Genomic DNA, 17,194 nt, shown 5'->3' with positions numbered 1-17,194 from the left:
AGATAATTCACCACATTAGAAGTACCAAGGACACAACCTTGGAAGCTGATCCAGACTTAGAATTAATTTACCAAGGAATATACAAGATGCTTGCATGCACGCATGCTCAGTCGCTTCAGCTGTGTCCAACTCTTTGCCACCCCATGGACTTTAGCCCACCAGGCTCCTCTGACCATGGCATTCTCCAGGCAAGAATACTGGAGTGGGTTGCCATGCCCTCCTGCAGGGGATTTTCCCAACCCAGGAATTGAATCCAAGTCTCTTATGTCTCTTTCATTGGAGGGCACATTCTTTACCACTAGCACTACGTGGGAAGCCCTAAAGACGCTTGCTTGATACTTCAAATGATGAGAATAAGGCAGGTCCATTCAGACTACTCCTGATCAGTTAATTCTCAATGACTCTGATGTTTTATGGTACAGTATATTAAATAAATGTTAATTTTATCATTTTTCATTTTCCTACCTATATTTTTCTGACAGTAATAAGAGAGTATTAAATGTTTTTTATAAAATTCTTGTAAGTTACAGATCCAGTTGTCAAGATTGCTTTACATTGGTTTCAGCTTGCAGACCTGCAGGATACAGTCCTGCAGTGCCATATAAAGCAGGCAGTACTCTTAATTATTTCACTGAATTTTGGTTTTACATCCCTCTAAGGTCAATTATTTCACTAAGTCTGAGGATGCTATTGAAGTTCCTAAATATGAAAATGATATATTTGGTAGTTTTTTTCTATATTCCTGTTTCAAACTGATAAATAAAATGGATATTCTCAACAATCTAGACTACTTGAGTGTTATAAATGTAATTTACATGTAAATAGACATCATAAAGAAGTATAAATATAACTATGGTAGTAGTTAGTCTGGTAGTTACAGACTTTCTCTTATTAGGAAGTTTATATAAATATAAATTTGGAACTTGATCAACAACTGTAGGAAAATGATTATTAATTAAAAATTATTCCTTCACTTTGTATACACTTTGTATAATGTCCTCAGGATTTATCCATATTGTTAAAAATGTCAGAATTTCTTCCTTTCTCATGGCTGAATAATATCCCATTTTATATACAACACAGACACATTTATGTATGTGTGTGTGTGTAAGAAAGATGTAAGGTATAGCTCACATTACCAGTTTACTTTACCAGCAGTGCACAGTGTTTCCCTTTATCCACATCCTCACAAACACCTGTTATGTCTTGTCTTTTTGTTAATAGCAGTTCTAAGAGGTTTGAGGTGGTAACCTCATTGTAGATTTGATGTACATTTCCTTGATAATGACTGATATTGAACAACATCTTTTTCTTGTACCTGTTGGCACCTTTAATTTACAGAGTATTCTATGTCAATTATATCTCCATAGACCTTGAAAAAAATTATTAGACAAGTGACACAAATAGGTATTTGTAAATTTTCAAATAATATTGAGATATACAAAGTAAAAATTTCATCTTCCAGGTATACTTTAGGATTAAATTGTAAAGTTCTGTTAATTGTTTTTGGATTTTGATTAGGGTAATAGGAATTTGTGTATTTCCATCTCCACTCTTTTCCTGTCTTTCAGTAGCATTATATTCATATCTTATAGTTTCTAATCATAAGGAATCTTGAACATTCCTTGCTAGATTCGTTCTTATGTACTTTTCAGTTTCGTTTGCCATTATGAATGGTCCCTTTCGTTATATTTTCAAAATTAATTATTACTAGTGTATAGGAGAACAAATGACTTTTCTGTTCTTGTATTTGACCTTCTCAGTGAACTTTTCTTAAATCTGATAGTTTTTTGGTTTCTTTGCTTGATTTTTGTATAGTTAATTGCATTATCCAGAAGTTATGACAGATTTATTTTCAAATATTTTTATCTCTTACTCGTTTCTCTTCTCTCTTTGCGTGAATTAAGTTACACTATGATGTTCAATAGTAGGCATGGTAGAAGACAACACTGTGTTGTTTCTGATTTTAATGGAAATATTTGTAATATTTTACTCTTGCGGAATTCAAGTAGATATATATCTATATATTTAAGTGAAGTTGTATTATAATTTTCATTTTATCTTGTGTTGAGGTTTTTTTTATTAGATTCAGAGCATGAGTTATTATTTAAGCTATCTTGGCCTGCTCCTTTATTGCAAAGATCTCCCCTCTCATTTTTAGCCTTTATGTATAAGTCTGAGATCTAGTTTGCATTATTTCTTATGTATGATGTGAGATTAAGAGACGAATGTTTTTTTAACACATGTATATCTAATTTGCCTCCATTTTTATTAAATATTTCAATGTTTGTTATTAAAAAACTATCCTTTCCCAACCAAATCTTCAACCTCAAATGACAATCAGTTTACTGTGTATTTGTGGACCCACTTCTGAACTCTTCTGGTTCATGGGTCTTTGTGGCCCTCAGTTTACCAATACCTCACCCTTGATTTCTGTAGCTTTAAAATAAAGTACTGGAAGTCTTCCTTAAAAAAAAAAAAGCTTTGTTTATGCTATATCCTTTGCATTTCCTTGTAAATTTTGAAAGGTTGTCAGTTTCTACCAAAAAAAACCTTCAGTTCAGTTCATTCAGTTCAGTCGCTCAGTTGTGTCCGACTCTTTGCGACCCCATGAATCGCAGCACACCAGGCTTCCCTGTCCATCACCAACTCCCGGAGTTCACTCAAACTCATGTCCATCGAGTTGGTGATCCCATCCAGCCATCTCATCCTCTGTCGTCCCCTTCTCTTCCTGCCCCCAATCCCTCCCAGCATCAGGGTCTTTTCCAATGAGTCAATGCTTTGCATGAGGTGGCCAAGTATTGGAGTTTCAGCTTTAGCATCAGTCCTTCCAGTGAACACCCAGGACTGATCTTACTGGGATTTATAATGAAATTTATTAAATCTGGGCTTTCCTAGTAGCTCAGCTGGTAAAGAATCTGCCTGCATTGCAGGAGACCTGGGTTTGATCCCTGGGTTGGGAAGATCCCCTGGAGAAGGGAAAGGCTACCCGCTCCAGTGTTCTGGCCTGAAGAATTCCATGGACTGTATAGTCTGTGAGATCGCAGAGAGTCAGATACGACTGCATTAAATCTATAGATCAATTGACTTTTGACATCATTTTGTCTTATGACCCATGATCGTAATTCTCTCTCTTGTTTCTGTTATTTTTAATTTCTATCAACACTATAGTATAGTTTTTAGTGTAAAATTTTAAGTTCTGTTTTTTTTTTTGTTAATAGTTATTCTAAATATTTTATATCTTTGATTGCTATTAAATACTGTATTTCAATTTTTTTAAATGGTAATGAAATTTAATAAGATAAATTCAATGAACATAAGTAAATGTCTATAAATATAAGGTTTTCTTCATGGCACAACGCTACATCACATTCAGTTCAGTTCAGTTGCTCAGTCATGTTTGACTCTTTGCAACCCCATGGACTGCAGTATGCCAGGCTTACCTGTCCATCACCAACTCGCGGAGCTTACTCAAACTCATGTCCACTGAGTCAGTGATGCCATCTCTGACATCAACCATTTCATACTCTGTCGTCCCCGTCTCCTCCTGCCCTCAATCTTTCCCAGCATCAGGGTCTTTTATAATGAGTGAGTTCTTCGCATCAGGTGTCCAAAGTATTCGAGAGTTTCACCTTTAGCATCAGTCCTTCCAATGAATATTCAGGACTGATTTCCTTTAGGATGGACTGGTTGGATCTCCTTGCAGTCCAAGGGACTCTCAAGAGTCTTCTCCAACACCACCATTCAAAAGCATCAATTCTTCGGCGCTCAGCTTTCCTTTATGGTCCAACTCTCACATCCATTCATGACTACTGGAAAAACCAAAGCTTTGACTAGATGGACCTTTGTTGGCAAAGTAATCTCTCTGCTTTTTAATATGCTTTCTAGGTTGGTCATAACTTTTCTTCCAAGGAACAAGTGTCTTTTAATTTCATGGCTGTAGTCACCATCTGCAGTGATTTTGGAGCCCCCCAAGATAGTCTGTCACTGTTTCCCCATCTATTTGCCATGAAGTGATGGGACCAGATGCCATGATCTTAATTTTCTGAATGTTGAGTTTTAAGCCAACTTTTTTACTCTCCTCTTTCACTTTCATCAAGAGGCTCTTTAGTTCTTTGCTTTCTGCCTTAACTGTAGTGTCAGAAGTAGATATAAAGCAGAAGTAGTATTTTTTCTGGAACTCTCTGCATATCTGAGGTTATTGATATTTCTCCCAGCAATCTTGATTCCAGCTTGTGCTTCATCCAGCCCAGTGTTTCTCATGATGTACTCTTCTATAAGTTAAATAAGCAGGGTGACAGTGTACAGCCTTGATGTACTCCTTTCCCAATTTGGAACCAGTCTGTTGTTCCATGTCCTGTTCGAACTGTTGCTTCTTGAGCTGCATACAGATTTATCAGGAGGCAGGTCAGGTGGTCTGGTATTCCCATTTCTTGAAGAATTTAACACAGTTTGTTGTGGTCCCCACAGTCAAAGGCTTGGCATAGGCAATAAAGCAGAAGTAGGTGTTTTTCTGGAGCTTTCGCTTTTTTGATGATCCGTATTAATTTACAGTAATTTAACTATTCTCATTTGGCAGTAATATCATACAAGTGAATTTACTGATGACTAGGAAAATTAAAAAGTAAACCCAAGGCCACTTAATCAAGAGTCATAGCAACAAAGAAACCCTAGGAATGAAGGTCAAGGCAGTAGGTTGCAGCTGGCCATATATGATACTATTTGCCCAGTTTTCATTTAGGAATTTGCTACAACAAATAAAAGGACTTCCCTTGTGTCTCAGACGGTTAAGAATATGACTGCAATGCAGGAGACCTGGTTCGATCCCTGGGTCAGGAAGATTCCCCTGGAAAAGGGAAAGGCTACCCACTCCAGTATTCTTGCCTGGCAATTCCATGGACACAGGAGCCTGGCGAGTTACAGTCCATGGGGTTACAAAGAGTCAGACACAACTGAACGACTAACAACAAATAAAATAAGTTATCTCTTGTTAGTAATTAGAAAAAATAAAATGACAGGTATTACCTATCACTTTCCTTTAACCATAAAATTAAAATATTTCTTGAGTGGTTAAAAGAAAAAAGGCCTTTAAAAAGAATATTAATTTTTCTTATATGTTCACAATAGAAACTCCATGTCCCGATTTAAAACACTAGTAGTAGTAGTAGTAGTAGTAGTGTGTACTAGCTTAAGAAACACATTTGGACAGTACAGCTTTTGACATATTAACGTTCTATGGGGAAAGATATCTTTTAATTTTGTTTTAATATTAAACTAACAAAATTAAAAATTCAGTAAGGGCATGGGTTGGTCTGATTCAAGAAGTGCTTCCAAAATTAATTCACCTAGCTTCTTTTTGGAGAAATTGTTCATCACCACAAATCTTTTCTAACTTAACTTTTGGAGAAGAAAATAGAAAATCAAAGCCGTAGCACAGTAGCTCTGTCAGATATTTCCCCTTGTATTTCACTCTTAAACTCGCAATTATTGGTTGCTAATTTTTTCTTTTATTATATAACTAGTAATTGTTTTTCTTGAAATTTTTTCCACTGTGTATTATAAAAATTATTTGTTTATCTTTACTTTTGTCCAGTTTTTAGTGTGATTTCTAGTTAGAACCATGTTTCTTTGTGGAAGCTTTAAAAATCATTTTTAAATGTTATGTTCATGTATATACATTTATGCATCATTTCAAAACATCTGTTGGGTAGAAGTAGTTTGCTAGAGGCCGATTAGTAGAGTATTATATTGGCTTCAAATTTTCTTAATTTTTTTAAATGTAATTTTCAATATTTACATTTCTCTACATAATTTAGATTTTATGAGCTCTGAATATGGGGTTTTATCACCTCATATAATTGTATACAGGGTAGTTTTAAGACCTTAGCTTTATAGTTAAAAACCTTTAAACATTTCTAAATTTTAATTTGCCAAAATTTTAAATGTTATATATTTGTTTTACATTACTTTCTGATATGTATCAAAATGCTGGCAGTGCACATCTGACTATCTTTCATAGTCGGTAGCCCTGCAGTTCAACAGAGAATCTCGTGAGCAGTATCTATCAGCAAGAAACCATAATGATAGTCTCAGTTCATTTTATTATCTTTCTTTGGTAATACCTGAGGCTTATTTAGAATCGTGGGGAAATGTTTCCAATGGTTCATATGTTGAATAAAGTCTCATGTATGCCAAAGCATGCTTAGGGAAGAAAAACTACCTACTTCAAAATCTTGTGGTCACTTATTACACTGCAGGACTCAAGTTGAAACATACATATGTTATTTTTCTTAATATTTTTTAAAAATGTATGTCTAATGTTTAAAGCACATATTCATACTTTATCTTGGTTTGATGAAATGTGAACTAAGAATTTGAAATGTATTGCTTCATGTAGTGAACTTGTAATACGTTTTTTAGCTAAAATACTGATGAGTTGATTATTCCGAGTCCTTGAAGGAATGGAATATTTCAGTGTATCGAAATCTTTGATGTATTTTCTTTTACTAAGTGTTGGATGTTAAAGGTCTTTCTCAGATTAGTTTGCTTGTCTTTTTGGGATAATGAGCAAATCTGAACCTTCTTTTGATGGATAAAATTCTTCAAATTTCTAATTGGAGCTATTGATATAAATTATTTCCTTTTTTTTTAAAAATTTTATTTTATTTTTAAACTTTACATAATTGTATTAGTTTTGCCAAATATCAAAATGAATCTGCCACAGGTATACATGTGTTCCCCATCCTGAACCCTCCTCCCTCCTCCCGATATAAATTATTTCTTAGCCATACATGTTACATGGTATTCGGTTGGACTTTAACAGAAAGAAGGGGAAAAAATAAGATTATTTTAATTGATACAGAAAAAGCATTTGACAGAATTCAGCACCTTTTATGATAAATCACTCACCAAACTAGTAATAAAAAAACTACCTCCGTGTTTTAAAGTGTTTTAAAGAAAAGTTCACAACTAACTTCATACTCAGTGGTAAAAGACTGAAAGCTTTCCCTCTAAGATCAGGAACAAAACGAGACTGCCTACTTTCCCCACTTCTGTTCAGCACAGTAATGGAAGTTTTAGCCATGACAATTAGGCATGAAAAAGAAATAAAAGATATCCAAATTGGAAAAGAAGCAAAATTATCTTTGTTTGAAGACACCATGATTTTATATTTAGAAAACCTAAAGATGCCACAAAAAATCTTTTAGAACTAATAATCAAATTCAACAAAGTTGCAGGATAGAAAATTAACACATAAAAATTAGTTGTGTTTCCATACAGTAACAATCACCAGTCCTAAAAAGAAGTTATGAAGGCAGTCTTATTTATGGTAGTATCCAAATGAATAAAATACTTAGGAATAGACTTACCCAAGGAAACAAAGTATTTGTACCTTGAAAACTAAAATGTTGCTAAAAGAAATTAAGACACAGATAAATGGAAAAATATCCCATGTTCATTGATTGGAATTCTTATTGAAATACCAATATCCCCAAAGTTATCTACATACTCAGTGCAGTTCGTATCAAAATCCCAGGGATGTTTTTTCCAAAAGAAAAAAAAAAATCTGTACACACACACATGCACACACACGCGCGTGCATATTTATTTATTTGACTGCATTGGGTCTTAGTTGCGTCATGTGGGATCTTCCATTACGACACATGGACTCTCTTTTGTGGTTTGCAGTTTAGTTGCTCCTCAGTATGTGGGATCTTAATTCCCTGGCCAGGGACAAACTCAAGTCCCCTTCATTGCACAGTGGATTCTTAACCACTAGACCGAAGTCCTTGGCCAAAACAGTCTTGAAAAAGAAGAATAAAGTTTAGAAGTCTCACACTTTCTGATTTCAAAACTTACTACAGAGCTACAGTAATCAAAATGTGTGGTACCAACACTGCTGTATTTAAAATGAATAACCAACAAGGTCCTACTGTATAGCACAGGGAGCTGTGCTCCAGTGTTACATGGCAGTCTGGATGGGAGGGGAGTTGGGAAGTGAATGTATACATGTATAGCTGAGTCTGTTTGCTGTCCACCTGAAATTATCACAGCATTGTTAATCAGCTATACTCCAATATAAAATAAAAAGTTTTTTTAAAAAAAGTTACTAGGTCTAGTCTGTATTCAATAAGAGTAGTTAATGAGAGTGTGTATACTGTGGGTAGGGATGACTGGAAACTGTCTCAAGCTGCCTACCATAGAGTCTGAGAGGCTTTTAAATGATGTTTTTGATCATGTTATTATCCTTTTTAGTTAGTTAAAGTGTAGTAAAGAAAATGTAAGAAGTAAAAACAAAACAAAAACAACTGCTGTCTTTTGTGAACTGTAACATACTGTATAAAAAGGCAAGCTCCTGAATGCTCTCATTTGTGAGAGCTGAAAGTGGTTAAGAGAGTAGATCTATCACCACAAAAAGAAACATAATTTTTTTATGGTGATAGATAGAGGTGCTAACTAACCTTATTGTGGTACCAGTTTGCAGTATATACATGAGTCAAATCATCACATTATACACCTTGATCTTAGTTATGTCAGTATATCAATAAATCTGGAATTTTTTAAATAAAAAGGAAAAACTAACAAAAAGATGGGTAAATACCTAAATATTTCTCTTGTTCTATACTTCAGTAGTGAGAAATATTAAAGCCACTTATGATTGGATGGTAAGTTACTCTCAGTTTAGTTCACTTGCTCAGTCATGTCTGACTCTTTGTGACCCCATGGACTGTAGCACGCCAGGCCTCCCTGTCCATCACCAACTCTGGGAGCTTACTCAAACTCACGTCCATCGAGTCGTAATACCATCCAACCATCTCATCCTCTGTCATCCCCTTCTCCTCCCGTAAGTTACTCTAGGAAAAGGGATAGCCTGTGTCTACTTATTCCCCAGGTAATAGCTCATAGGTAAATAGTTTTCCAAAATATCTCAAGTTAATTACATCATGTAGAAATTTGTTGAAATTTCTGGCATGGATATAGTGTCATATCTGGAATCAAAAATGTCTTGGATTGAATAGCAGAATCGATATGTCAGAAGTTGAAATCACTAGAAAGTAGTCAATTTGTTGAATAGAGATTAAAAAGAAGGGAACAAAACCTTGGGGTCTTGTTGGATGGTAAAAAATATCCAATATATATGTCCATCTAACATTTTTTTAGGGCAGGAAAAATACTTGGAAGACATACTTGTTGAAAACTCCCCAGACTTGATGTATGACTTAAGTTTGTAAATAAAAGAAACTCCTTGAACTCCAATCAGGATAAAACTGAATGAAAACCATTCATAAACATATAGCAGTTAAACTGGAAATCAATAAAGAAAAAATTTAGAAAGTACTTGGGGAAAAAAATACATTGCATACAAGGGAACAGTAATTTGAACAACTCCATATCAACATCAAAACCATCAAGAACAAAACAAAACAAAAAAAAATCATCAAAAACCATGGGAGCTAGAAGTCAGTGAAACATTTTTAAAGAAATTCTAGTATTTTGGATATATAAGGTTAAATAAAATATATTGTTAAATTTTTAAAAATGTGTGGTACCAGCTTAAAGGCAGACATATATATAAATGTGTATATATTTATTTATATATATATACACACACATAGAGTGCCTTAAAAGAAAAACTTCATGTATGTGGCCACATTATTTTCAACAAGGGTGCAAGACCATTCAGTGGGGGTAGAATCTCCCCAAATAGTGTTTGGAAACTGAAAACCCACATGCAAGAGAATGAATTTAGACCCCCTACTTAATACCATATATAGAATAAGTTAAAAAATGAGTCAAAGACCTCAATGTAAGAGCTAAAACACAGGGTATGACATGAGATTTGTCAGAGGATTCTTGGATATGACATCAAAAGGTGAGCAAAAAGAAAAAATTGATCGTTTAGACTATATCAAAACGTAAAACTGTGCATCAAATGACACTGTCAACCATATGAGAAGGCAACCCACTGGAGAAAATATTTTTAATCATAGCTGATGTAGACTTTGCAGAATATATAAAGAACTCGTATAACCTAGTAACTTATAAAATATAAACTCTGAGATAACCGTAGAAGGTTTGACATACTTTGACTTACTTATCTATGTATCTGTAAACTATGTTTGTGCATCTTTGTAATTATCTCATAATTTCTAGAAGAACCAATAAAAATTATACAAAAAGTTAATTGCCAAATAGTCAATATAAAAATAAAAATATAAGTTAGGTTATTGGATACCAAAAAAAATGTCTGAATCATGAGAGTAATGGCAGTCAGGACAAAACAAGCACAGGGAATAAGGAATGATGAATAAAGTGGTAGAGCTGAATCTAAGTGCATCAGTACTCATCTCATGTCACCAATGAAAAGAGACGGTCATATTGGATCAAAGTGTCAAGATGGAACCATATGTTCTCTAGGAAAAATCCACTCTTAATGTAAAGATAAAGAATAGAAAGATGGAAAAATATATACCATGCAAAAACTAACCAAAACACAAAAGAACAACTCCCACTCCTAACCCTGGCACTTTGGTTTCTCCTGCAGTGCTTTAACTTTCCATAGCACTGTTATCCTCGCATTGTTTTTTGTCCCTCACCCCCATTAGAAGTAAGCTCAGATGGGTGAGGGGCTTCCCTGCTGACTGAGAGGTAAAGAATCTGCCTGCCATGCAGGAGATTCAGGTTCAATTCCTGGATCAGGGAGATCCCCTGGAAGAGGAAATGGCTACCCATTCCAGTATTCTTGCCTGCAAAATCCCATGAACAGAGGAGCCTGGCAGACCGCAGTCCACGGGGTCGCACAGAGACAGACACAACTGAGCACTTGTGAACAATCCAGTGGGTAAAGACTTTGTATTGTTCACGGTTTTACCCCCAAGGCCTAGAATAGTTCCTGGCATGTAATGTTCTCTTGGCGAATGTTTGTTGAATGTATTTGACTCTCGGATTTTTTTTCTCCTTCATGTAGTAACATCTTTTTGAATAGCATTCTGTAGACTAAAGTTGGGGAAGCCTTGGAATAGGGTATCATAGAAGAGGATATCTGACTTAGGTAATTATTGAATGACTGAAAGAAGGGATCTTAGAGAACATGAATCCCTCTCTCCTTATTTTACAGATAAGAAAATTGTAAAAATCGCATAAAAATACTTTAGCTGCACCACTTTATGAACCTTCTTTAATCCTCAGAAGGTTTCACAAAACAAGAAATTTCACAGGTAAAGAAATAGAAAATGAAGATTAGCTTATAATAGAGTTTTCTAAAGCTGTCATGTAGAAAATCTTCTGAGAGATTATTAACTGAGATTAATATTGTTTAAAATGTCACATAGTATTTATAAAATGTTTTTGTAAATTTATAAAACTAAACACCTTATATCCTTTTATCCTTAGATATGGTATATAGCAAAGATCTTTGTAAAAAATTAGAAGTTAACGCAGGAGGGTGAATTGAATCTTGTTTTTTCTCTTAGAAAATATGGTGGTACACCTAACTTTAATGAGGAAAGGAAGAGGACCTCGTGAAGGGAGCTTTGAAGAAAATGGTTGGAGAAGTAGGGGAATCTATTTAAAAAAAAAAAAGGGAGAAAGAATGACTGTAGTTTGTTTAGAATAACATTTATTCTCCACCCCCACCCCACTGTAAATGTATTATATCTTTAATGTAAAAACTTGTTAGAGTACAAATATTTGAAAATGTTTATAATGCCATTAACCATAGAAATCTATTATAAATATTGTATGTCTTAAATTACTGTGTTTCTTCCCTAATATGTCTATGTATTTGTGTATTTATATTGATTCACAAGAGATTGTTCTTTGGTGCAGATAGTTGGGCTAAGTAAGATGACTCAAAAAGAGTTAAGCTTGTTAATTCTATAGCTTAACTTGTTTCTGTAGCTTATCTTCTAAATATTATATGTATGTAGAATTTATGTTTTGTTTTCAAATGACTAATTTTTTAAAAGTTTGAGCTCTTATATTCTACTTTTATTCCTCAGATGATTGCAAAAGGGAAAAATGCATCTGAACTATTTCCTGCTGTTGTGAAGAATGTGGCCAGTAAAAATATTGAGGTACTGTTTTGATTCATAATTTTCATGATTCCTTTTGTTGTGATAGAATCATATACTTTTCAGTTACTTTGAAATACAACATAAGATATTTAAGTGTCACTAGATTTTTGATACAAATAAAATGTCCATAATCTTAATAGGTGGAATTGAATATAAAGTAGACATAATCTTAGCTTGGAATTTTCCTGGAGAATGTGAAAAGTAAAATTGAGATTACTTCATCTTGGTTAAGGATGGTAACTTTCTAAGTATTCTTAGAAGCTAGTTTTGTTGAAGTTCTGCTCTTGGGACTTGATTTTAAAGTACTGTATGTCCAGGCCTAATCAGGGCAGAGACTGAATCCAGGTGTTAGGACTCCAAATCTAGTGCTTTTCCTGGAGCATCTTAGTTCTGGTAGACCCTTTCTCAGTGTAGCAGGAGGTGAGCAGAAGGCAGGATGTAGTGGGAGCCTTCAATTATTGGTCTCTCTGTATAACTGTCGAGAGATTGACAGAACTTTGAGGCCAAGGTAATTAATATTAGATCAGAAGGACTAATATGAGACTGATAGAGTGTGAAAGAAAAACAGAATGAGCCCATGTAGAAACTGTTGAGAAAGATGAGTAGGATTGAAAAGTTCAATGAAGAGAAATAGAGATTGATCTGAGCAAATGGTATGTTTTTTTGTTTTTGTTTTTTTAATTAATTTATTTGTTTTTGGCTGTCCTAGTTCTTTGTTGCTCTGTATGGGCTTTCTCTAGTTGTGTTAGACAGGCTGTTCTCTAGTTGGGGTTTGTGGGCTTCTCATTGCAGTGGCTTTTCTTGTTGCAGAGCACAGGCTGTAGGGCGCACGGGCTTCAGTATTACAGATGTGGTCACAAGTTTAGTTGCCCTGTGACATGTGCAATCTTCCCAGACCAGAGACTGAACCTATGTCCCCTGCACTGGCAGGTGGATTCTTAGGCACTGTAGCACCAGGGGAGTTCCATCTCGGTTTTGTAATAGGAGTGTTTATTTTGTTAACACTTGATGTATTTATTGATGTTGTTGAATTTGAGTGTACTATTATACCATTTCTTTTTTTTGGTTTCCTTTGTTTTTTTTTTTTTCTCTCTTCTTCTTTTCCTCTTTTTTAATGGAAGAAATGACAGTTAAATTTTTCTTGTTTTTATTTTTAACCCATACTTTGTATTTTTTTTTCTTAGTGTTTGCTGTATCCACTTAGCTTTTCACAGTCCAGTTATGTTTAATGTTGCACTTCTTCACATAAAGTATAGAAATCTTGCAACTGTATATATCCATATCCCTATTGTCTTTTAAGTTTTAGTTATTAACTTACCAGGTTTATATAAGTTAAAAACATCATAAGACAGTGAAGTTTTTCCTTTAAATACTTATGTGATATAAAGGAATTAAAAGAAAAAAACAGAAAAAAGTATTAATCATTTATTCAGATATTTATCATATCCAATGTTCTCTTTGAGTTCTAAGGATTCACATTTCTGTCAGTATCAAGATCATCCTGCCTGAAGAATTTCTGTTGGCTTTTTCTGTAGTGGAGGTCTGCTAGCAATGAATTCTCTTACTTTTATCTGAAAATGTTTGCATTTTGCCTTCATTCCTGAAGAATTGTTTCACTGGTTGTAGACTTCTGGGTTAATAGTTTGTTTTTGTTTCAACACAAAGATGCTTTGAAGATTCTTTTGCTGTCCATACTTTCTTATGTAAAGTTTCTGATGACTGGATCATTGATCTTCCTGTATAATTTGTAATTTTCCTCTTGATGCTTTCATTTTTTGCTCTTTATCTTTGGCTCTGAGTAATCTGACTGTACTGTGCCTTGGTGTGATTTTATTCGTGTTCATTTGGTTGGTGTGTGTTGAGCACCTTAGTCTTGTAAGTTCCTGTCTTTGATCAAAAGTGGAAAATTTGGGGCGATTATTTCTTCAGGTAATATTTGCCCTCTTCTTTTTTCTGTTTCTGGTATTAAAATTGCATATATGTTATGTTGTTTAATTTTTATCTGAGAATGTATGGAACTTTGTTGGTTTTTTTAGATTTTTTTCTTATTCTTTATATAATTCTTACTCATCTATTTTTGAGTTTGCTTACCATTCTTCTGTTCACTCCATTTAATTAAGTACATTCATTTTTACTTTAGAAATTAAGATATTAAAAGTATTAAAACTATTTTTTCATTTTAGAATTTCAGTTTATCCCTTTATATCCTTTGTTTCCTTGCTGCAGTTTCCTATATCCTATATTAATGGAGAGCACATTTTCTTTTTCTTAAGAATAAGTGTAACACCAGCTCTAAAATCCTTGTCTGCTAGTTCCAGTATCATTTCCTCAGGCTTTTATTCGTTGATTTCCTTTTCTTGTGTGCTTATGTTCCATTGTTTTACTTTTTCTTATGTTGGGTAATTTAGGTTGTTTCTTTTGAAATAATGAATATTAAATTATGTAGATTCTGCATCCTTTTATATTCTATAGGTGATGTTTTTGTTTTAGAAGGCAGTTATTTTGCCTAGATTCAGATTTCAAATTCTCTTGCATAGGCAGCAGCTTAATCTCATATGTTTTGTCTTTTGCTGAGCTGCTTTGAGTCTGTTCTGAGCTTCCATGGTTCAGAAGTTAGTCAGAGATGTGGCTAGAGACTGCTTAAGAGCCCATCTCCGGGCTCTACTTTATGGATTCCCCTGTTGTCTTCAGTGGCCATGGTGTTGCTGTGTTCACTTTTGGGTTCTGTCAGAGAGACTGGTTTATCCATCAGTGCCTCCACCTGTACTTCTTGACTGTTCACTTAGCCTCAGCAGAAAACCATGGAAATGGGGACGTTAGTTCATGCAGCTCTTTTTCTTACCATCTTTGCACATACTCTATACCAGAAGAATCTGTTTGTTTCTGTTTCATTGCCAGGGATTTTAGTGCTTTTTGTATTATGTCTAGGTTTTTTAATTGTATGTGGGAGATTGTTCTGCTGGGGTTTTATTCCAAAATTACCACAAGTCCATATATCTATTAAAGAGATTTAAAAATGAGCTCCTCTTCCCACCCTCCAAAGTCTTTTATTTGTCCTTCTGTGTTTACCATTCATGTCCCTTTTGATTCCTTCATGTAAGTCCATGAATGACTGGATTTTTTTCCCTGAATGACTAGAGGAATTTCTTTAATGTTTTGTTTTGCTGCTGATGAGTTTTCTCAGCTTTTGTTTAAAAAAGTCTTTCTCTTCTTTTGTATACAATTTGAAAACATCTTTGCTGAGTAAAATGTATATTTCTGTGTTCTTTACTGTCTTTTTCTTTTAGTATTTAAAAAATATTTTATTGTTTTCTGACCTACACGGCTTCTTATGCCAAGTGTCTTGTCACTCTTCTCTCTCTGTGTAAGCTATCTTTTCTTTCCTCTGTTGATTTTAAGATTTTTCTGTTTATCACTGGTTTTCAGTTTTACTGTGGTATACCTTGTCATATTTTTCTTCATGCTTATTCTGCTTGGGGTTTGTTGAGCTTCTAACTCGTGTGGGTTTATAATTTTCTTAAAATTGATAAACATTTCAGACATTAGTTTTTCAAAAATATGTCTTTTCTGTCTTCGTTCCTTCTGGTATTTCAAGCAGACATACAGTACACTAATTGGTAGTGTTGCACAGGTCCCTTTTTCAGTCTTTTCTCCCTGTGCTTCACTTGAGAAGTGCTCAGGCTAACCCATCTTGCCTTTTGTAGTGTCTAGCTGTTGTGACTCCCCTGCAGTATAGTTATCTTACCAGCTACTGTATTTTTCATTTCTACATGTTTAATGAGATCGTTTTTATATCCTCCAGTTATCGCTTCAGCATATTCATATTTTTGTCTACCTTGTTGGCCATATGGAGCATATCTATAATAGTTGTAACATCCCTCTGCTAGTTCTGTCATTTCTGTCGTTTTAAGTCTTTTTCTGGAGACTGATTTTTCTCACAGTTATGATTCATACTGTCCTGATTTTTGTTTAAATTGCGTTGAGTTTTCTTGTGATGCACAGTTAAGTTTATGTGGATCATTTGATTATTTCAAAGCATACTTGTTTTGGATATTTTATACTGTTTTATTTTAACTGCTTAGGTTCTCTGAGAAACAGTCAGTAGCTGTATCAGATCTCCGAGCTAGTCCACTAAATACGAATTTCTTACCACCTTATCCTTTCTTTTTTTTTTTGTATTTTTAAATTTTTAATTGGAGGATACTTGTCAAAGCATACTTTCAATGTTTACTAAAAGATACAGAAACACCTTTAGGCTAGACTGATGTAGGCCCACTACTAAAGCAGTACCTTAGGATTCTGCTCAGTCATAGGTGTATTTATGAGATATTTTCTCTCTGGCTGGTGAGAACATGAGCTTTTCCTTGCTTTTTGTGATCTTTGGTGTCTGTTGTGCCTGCTGCTTCCCTGTGTTTTTCTGGTCTGGCTTCAGATAGTTGCATCGTATGTGCAAGACCGTGCTAACCCACAGTTTGATGTTCCTCTCCAGAGTGCGTTCTTTCTCTCTCTGAAGTTCCCTCCTCTTTGGTATTCTGCTTTGCAAACTCAGGCACCCTTGGCCTGTGTGAACTTTGATCACTGTCTCCTCAGCACAGTGAGGCACAGTGAGTTTTCTGGATTCTGTTTGAGTTGCTCCCTTGACTTTTTCCCCTTTCTCAGGCTTCACAGTCGGAGAAGGCAATGGCACCCCACTCCAGTACTCTTGCCTGGAAAATCCCATGGACGGAGGAGCCTGGTGGGCTGCAGTCCATGGGCTCGAGAAGAGTCGGACACGACTGAGCGACTTCCCTTTCACTTTTCACTTTCATGCATTAGAGAAGGAAATGGCAACCCACTCCAGTGTTCTTGCCTGGAGAATCCCAGGGACGGGGGAGCCTGGTGGGCTGCCGTCTTTGGGGTCGCACAGAGTCGGACACAACTGAAGCAACTTAGCAGCAGCAGCAGCAGCAGGGTTCACAGTAATGTACTGCCTTGTGTCCAACATATGAAAACTTTTGTTTCACTTTATTCCCCCTGATTTTCTGTGTGGTTAAGGTAGGGAGGGTAAATAAGATCTCTCAGTTATTATTTCTAAGTTATAGCTTTATATCATAATCTGGAAATATTTTTAAAACCCT

General features: G+C 35.0%; 1 protein-coding gene across 2 annotated transcripts in view; it reads left to right on the top strand.

The window, feature by feature from the left end:
• Window positions 1-17,194, top strand: part of AP3B1 (adaptor-related protein complex 3, beta 1 subunit) — a 236,718-nt gene that overhangs the window by 31,311 nt on the left and 188,213 nt on the right. Inside the window, exons 2-3 of one of the 2 annotated variants that reach the window (XM_010847633.1) lie at window positions 11,475-11,546; window positions 12,003-12,077. In XM_010847633.1, the coding sequence (XP_010845935.1) occupies window positions 11,544-11,546; window positions 12,003-12,077 (78 nt within the window). In that variant the 5' untranslated portion in view covers window positions 11,475-11,543. The remainder of the gene's footprint in view (window positions 1-11,474; window positions 11,547-12,002; window positions 12,078-17,194) is intronic. The other variant, XM_010847632.1, reaches the window with a different exon arrangement.

The sequence above is a fragment of the Bison bison genome, unplaced genomic scaffold (assembly GCF_000754665.1).
Source record: "Bison bison bison isolate TAMUID 2011002044 unplaced genomic scaffold, Bison_UMD1.0 scf7180017864252, whole genome shotgun sequence".
In the NCBI taxonomy this organism is placed as follows: domain Eukaryota; kingdom Metazoa; phylum Chordata; class Mammalia; order Artiodactyla; family Bovidae; genus Bison; species Bison bison.
This window is presented reverse-complemented; position numbering and strand designations above follow the sequence as displayed.